The following is a 6,273-nucleotide window of genomic DNA, read 5'->3' on the forward strand; positions in this document are numbered from 1 at the left end:
GCGTGGTGCGCCCCTACCTGGGGGTGGCCCTCGCCCCCGCCACGCTCGCACAGCGCCTGGGGGTGGAGGGTGTCGTCGTGCTCGACGTAGCGGCGGGGGGGCCCGCGGCAGCCGCAGGGATCAGGGCCAGCACTCGGTGAGCGCCGCCATGCACCCCGCTGCCTTGAGCCCCACCCCCTCCCCTGCCCTCTGGGCTTCGCGGCGCCTGCGGTCCCTGCACTGCCAACGCTGGACCTAGGGTCTGCACCGCCATGTGTGCCTGCCGGCGTGCTGCTGACTCGTGTTGTCTCCTTCCCCTCCCTCTTCTCCGTGGTTCTAGGGAGTTCCTGGGTGTGAGATTGGGTGACGTCATCACAGGCCTCAACGGGCGGGCCGTGAAGAGGTGTGTGTTGGGGTGGGAGGGAGGGGGCCTGCGTGGCTGACAAGGCGCGTTGCGCACACCAGGCCCCTGCACACTGCGTGCGGCGTCACCAAGCTGCCAGGCAGCCCGTATGCATGTGCTGCTCAGATCGACTGTGAATTGGGCTTCGGGCAACCGTATGTGCCAACGGTGTGGTTGGCTGACCCTTACGCCCCTTTCACTGCGTGGCGCTGCCTGTTGCCGCTGCCCACTTTTTCGTGCCGCAGTGAGAAGGACCTGTTCTCGGCCCTGGACGAATGCAGGTGAGGACCACCACCTCGCACCCGTCTGCCACCCTGCTCGCGCCTTGAAGCTGCCTCTGCCAGCTGCTTTCGCTCGTATTGGTGTTGCAATGTGGTATGCGTGCTGCCTTGGCCAGGATGTGTTGCATGCGAGAGTGGAGCCGTTTTTTGTTGTTTCCCGCGCAACCCTTTACCACCCCGCCCAACTCTCGTGCCCCGACAGGCCTGGGGACGCCGTGCCCGTGACGGTGCGCGGCGACGGCGGCCGCGGGGCGGAGCGTAGGCTGACTGTGCGCCTCACGGAGCGCGCCGTGTCCTCTGGAGAGTGAACATGGCAGCTAAAGGCCACACAGCCACACCGTGCGCCTGGACTTTGTGCCACCCCGATTTTGGCCCGGGTGTAGGCGCGATGCAAGCGCACGTCTGCCCCTGCCGAACGCGCCTGTCAATCGCGCCGCCCTGGGCTCCAGCACTTGATCTACCAGCACCCTGTTCGGGGTCCACTTCACCATGCAGAGACTGCCTTTCACACCCAAAATCATCATCCACATTCACGTCGCGTTGATGCCCATGGCTTTGGTCCCGTCGGTCCCTGTGTTGTGGAACTCCTGTCTGCCCCTGTTGTTGCAAAGAGAGGGTGGACCTTCAGTTTTACAGTTCCAGGCTTTTCCGGAGCCGCACAGGCTCTTTGTTTCCACGGACAAAGTCGAAAGGGCGTTAGGCAGGCTTGGCCGCCCACCAGGCCGCAGCGTCTGCAATGCGTTGTGTGTGGGGCGCATTGCCGCAGTTGGACCATACGTCCGGCACATTGCCAGTGTTTCTCTTTCCGGTAATCATGTACAAATACGCTGGGATGCACGACTCCAATCGGGGGGGATTCGGTAATTGCTGCAGCACGTTTGCGATTCTGGTAGAGGTCAGGAGGAGGTGTCAGGGTGTGGGGGGTGGTGGGCGTGCGGGACGTGGAAGACGGTGAGGGACGCCATTTTTTACGTCCGTTTTTCGGCTCGGAGGCCATTACTGATGCCTTTTGTGCGAAAACAAACAGGCGCCCCCGTGAGGTGGAGGTACCTGGGCAGCTGTATAGGATGAGATGACTTTGATTTGTTCCGGACTGCGGGGTGTCAGGGGACGGTCGTAGGGCTGCCTGTATCAGTTGATTCGTGTGAACGTTTGGTGTGGCAGCTAACAGTTGCGCAACCGGCCACCCGCGCAGCAGCCTGGCAGCCTGAGCACACGGCCCACCGTATCTACAGGTTTTCCCAGTTATCAATTGCAATCTGGCATGGATGTCGCCTCGCGACTCTTTGTGTAAAATACAGTATGGTGTGATGCGCAGGTGTGATCGCTGGACGCTGAGTGGAAGGTCCGTCCAGCATTCCCGCCCTTCATGACAGACCCAGCGGCTAATGGTTCAACTTCATCAGTCGGCGTTTTAAGGAGTTTCATTTCGTCTTCATACCAAAATCAGAGCAGTTTGTCGACTTGGACTCGAAAACGCGAGCGCACGACAACGACAAGGGTGAGGGCACCTCCAGCGCAGCTCCGCGCCCGCTCAATAGGCACGTATAACCAGTTTGTACTGCTATAACCTGCAAGCAGCCCACATCACCCGAACCGGCATCGGTGCCGCAGATCACTACTTCGTAATGCTGCCGTCCCCAGCGGGCGCCCCCCACGTACCTAGGGCCGATTCGGAACGATTCCATTACGCACGTCGACCTAAATTGAACTGAACCTGATATGCATCGTGCGCGTCAACTGCCGATCCTCTCGCACATCACCACCTTCCAGGTCCGTTTGCAGCGTGGGGCGCTCCTCACAAGAAAACATGGCCAAGATTCTTTGGATTTTTCTGGCGGCAGCCATTGTCGCCGTGTCTTCGGCCCAGCCAGTGCGCGTCGGCGTGTCGGCACCGGGTGCAACCGTCAGCACTGACGCGGGCGCCAGAGGCGCCAACGTAAACGTCGACGCGCCCTCCACCACCACCACGACCTCCCCCGCCGGCAAGCCGTCCGAGACGAGCCCACTGTCCAGCACTGCCGCGGGCGCCCCCAAGGCCGGAGGCTCCCCTGCAGTCAAGGTCTCCGTCCCCGTGGGCGGCGACGTCAAGGTCACCGCCCCTGGGACCACCGCGACCACCACCACCACCAACACCCCGACCGGCAAGGCGTCCCAGACTGTCGTGTCCGCCCCCGGCACTGCCGTCCGCGTCACCACCAAGCCCGCCACCGACTCCAAGGCCGCCGCCGTGAAGGTGTCGGCGCCCGGCACCGGCGTGACGGTCAAGTCGACGCCCGGCAACACGGGGGTCAACGTGGCGGCGCCCACCACCGGCGTGGCCGTCCGCAACGGCAACGTCGCCGTCGGCGGCGTGTGGGGCGGTGTGACCAGGTAAGCGCCGGTGTGCGGTGCCCTAGCGCGGGGCACTGCGTGGTCTATCATGGCCACTGAGCAACAAACAGCACTCACCCGCCATGTGGCTGTGCGGCGGTGGTGGCCTTGCCGCTGTCTTGGACGCCCCCCGCATTCAAGCAAAGGGGTGACACCGCTCGTGTGTTCTCCCCGTTGGCCCGCTCTCCCGTTCGCAGGACCCCTGCCGGCACCACAGTCAACGTGCCTGGGTTCAGCGGGACCTTCCCCGGCGGCCGCCGCATGCTCCTCCAGGCCGCCTGAGCGCGTCCGCAACATCGGTGTATGTTGTGTATGTCAGGGCTAAGAGGCCGTGGCTGTGCGGCACTCTGCCAGCCGCAGGACACGCGGCATTATTGACAAGCACCAGGCTGCGTTGAGGGCCGCAGGCGGCCTGCACACCATGCGCGTGCAAGGCTGGGCAGGGGCCACGCACCGCAGCCCCCTATGGGCGCAATGCAGCGGGATCTGCAGTGCCCATTCCTAGGCCCTGCGAATGTCTTTTTTGTGCACTGGTGGCTGTTGCTAATGGTGGGTACGCGCTGATGAGTCGTCGAGGAAGCCGAGCCGCTGGCACCGACCCCCATCTCCCACTTGCGTACGGCGGCGTCGACGAGGGCAGGCCCGTGCGCAAGAGCCAATACGGGGAATAATCATCACTGCTTGATATGTGTGTGTGGGCGCCGTTTGGGCTGCCCACTGTTCATAAGGCTGCATGCGTGCCTTGCTTGCTCAAATTTGCGCACGCGCCTCGCCACCCTAGATTCGGGGAACCATGCATCACCGCAGTACGCGTGACCGCAAACAAACATGACGTGGCATGATGATCGCTGCGACCGCTTGTAAATCTCCCTGCAAAGCCGTGACGCATGGGATGTACAGCCGTCAAGCCTGCAAGCACCGCCATCCTATCCCCTCTTTTCGTGACGGTTGAGGCGGACAGCGCGCCCGCTTCATTTTCAGGTGTAATAAGCAAACGTGCGGCGCGGCAGGGGCGTGATGCAGCGCTGTTCGCCTGCAGCAGCAAGCCAGTTGCTAGCGCTCGCCGAGCAAGCAGCAGCACCACCGCACGGCCAGCTTGCCGCTCAGTCCAGGCACATCACAGCAGTGCACCAGCCCATGTCGACGTCGTCAGGCATGTTATTGCGGCTGGCTGGCCGCATCACGTGAGCATCTGCACACGCTTCGTCAACTCCAAGGCACGGGTTACGTGTTTGAAGGGGTGTCCTAAAACTGCAGTGGCAGAAACAGTCGGAGCACACCTGCAGCCTGACAATGTCAGCTAAGCGACCGACTCGGTCTGATCTTGCATCCCCGATCAGATCTTGCAGACCGTTTCTGCAATCTACACGTGTCAATTTGGCACTGCATGCAGGGGGGCGTGCCAGACGTGCTTTGAGCAGAGCTAGGGTTTGCTCAGCATACAACAATAACGCGCGCCCTGATGGGCATGGGCTAGACAGTAGGCCAAGAATGGGTGGCAGCTTCCAGGAGGCTGAGTAATGGCGGAGTGCGCTTTCTCGGTCGCAGTTGCATATTTCACAACGTTGAGGCCAACTTGTTGTAGGGAACTCCCAATCATTCAATGTTCCTCTTTCTTCTTTCTAGCATGCCGCGTGCTTTGTCCCCCTCTTTGCGGCTTCTCGCATGCCAGAATCAGAGCCTGTGCGTGTAAAGTTCACGACGAGTCTCCGTGCAGCGTTGTTCGCGCGCCGCTCGCCGCTCTCCTGTTGCTTCGACCTGGTATTTTCATGTGTCTCCACTGATTGCGTTGTACGGGCAGCTGCAATGTTCCATTCACCCTCATGAATGTGGAAGGCATGTTCGCGGGGCCGTTCGAATGGTTGGCAGGCGGGGCAAAGCCCGGGTGGTGCTCAATGCCGCGCATCCCAGAAAATTCAAGAGGTTCACAGTGTCCTGAAGCTGGATGCGTGGCAGCATGCAGCTGGTTGACAATGCTACCCAGTCCCACTTGACTAGTGCTCCCTGAAGTTTGGCTTGAACGATAACCCCTGGTCTGAAGAGAGAGCGGCCAGCGCGCTTTTTTGGTTCTGATACGTTGCATCTCGAGAAAACGATTTTGTTATCGCAGTGGCCCACACAGTACCAACTGTCCGTGTCCGGCCTGGTTGTATACCCGGGGTCTCCCTAGTCGGAGGGCCAGCAGCATCTGAGCAGAGGGTTCTCGGTTGTGCATTAAGCTTTTGTATTCATTCGCCAGTGAGGGCACTTGAGGCTGCAAGGAGGCGCCAACACGACGGCCGCGACCATTATGGCCAGGTCAGGTGCGTGCGGTGATTTTGAATAGTCCGATCTATAGGAGCAGCAGGAGAGGGACAACAGCGGCGACACGCGGGCTGTCACCCGCCAAGGCAATGATGGGGGAGGGTGGTCACCATGCCCAGTGGCTCGCACCCAGTGGGCCGGCCGCCGATGCGCCGCTGTAGGCCTGTCGACAGCATCTAGCAGCCGGCGTTCATGGTTCAGGCCAGTCATGCTCCCTCGGCCCCTCCCCTGCGCCCATTAGGAGCCCCGCGCCCAACTCGGCGCCCACGCCACGCTGGCGCGGCGGCCACCATGCTCGCTGCCGCGCTACTGATAGCGGCCGCGCTGTTTGCCACGGCAGCAGCCCAAGGTGCGCGGCTCCGGCAGGCACGCCGTCATGCCTGGCTGCACCTCTCCCTCCCCCCCTTTCAATCTCCTTGAGGACCGCGTGCTCGGTCAACGTCCGCCCAGCCTGACACCATAGCAGGCCCTGCCAGCCCCGGCCGCGTCCAGCCCAACTGACGCCACCTGGCGCCGTGCTTCCGCGCCCCCGTCTCTGCCCCGCCGGCAACACTCAGATACTGTGCTCCTGGAGCCCCTCTTCTTTACCGAGAAGGATACCCCAGCGGTGGAGGCCACGCGAGCGCGCGCCCAGGCCTTGACCGGCATCCTGCCCCTGGCCATCCCTAGTGAGATGGTTAATGTGCTGGCTGACCACAACAGTCTGCGCGCCACCCACCAGGCGCCGGCCCTGGTCTGGTCCGACACCCTCGCGGCGTCCTCGCAGGTGAGGGCGCGAAAAAGGGTGGTGTCGCCACAGCCAACCTCCCCCTCCAGGCAATCTGCTCCGTGCACACCCACCCCCGCCACCGGCCTCCTGGGCTACATGCGGCGGGCGCAGGCGTCGGCGACCACCTCCTCCCAGCAATTCGCCCACCGCACGCACCGCCCGTG

The 6,273-nt window shown here is 62.5% G+C and overlaps 1 protein-coding gene across 1 annotated transcript; it reads left to right on the forward strand.

Moving 5' to 3' along the window:
• Positions 1–2,473: 2,473 nt before the first annotated feature.
• Positions 2,474–3,318, forward strand: MNEG_12882 (hypothetical protein; the record flags this gene model as incomplete). The annotated part of the gene is made up of 2 exons (XM_014038646.1): positions 2,474–3,036; positions 3,234–3,318. The coding sequence occupies 2 exons, from the start codon at positions 2,474–2,476 to the stop codon at positions 3,316–3,318; spliced, it is 648 nt and encodes a 215-aa protein (XP_013894100.1).
• Positions 3,319–6,273: the final 2,955 nt, after the last annotated feature.

The sequence above is a fragment of the Monoraphidium neglectum genome (genome assembly GCF_000611645.1).
Source record: "Monoraphidium neglectum strain SAG 48.87 unplaced genomic scaffold scaffold03492, whole genome shotgun sequence".
Taxonomy (NCBI): Eukaryota; Viridiplantae; Chlorophyta; class Chlorophyceae; order Sphaeropleales; family Selenastraceae; genus Monoraphidium; species Monoraphidium neglectum.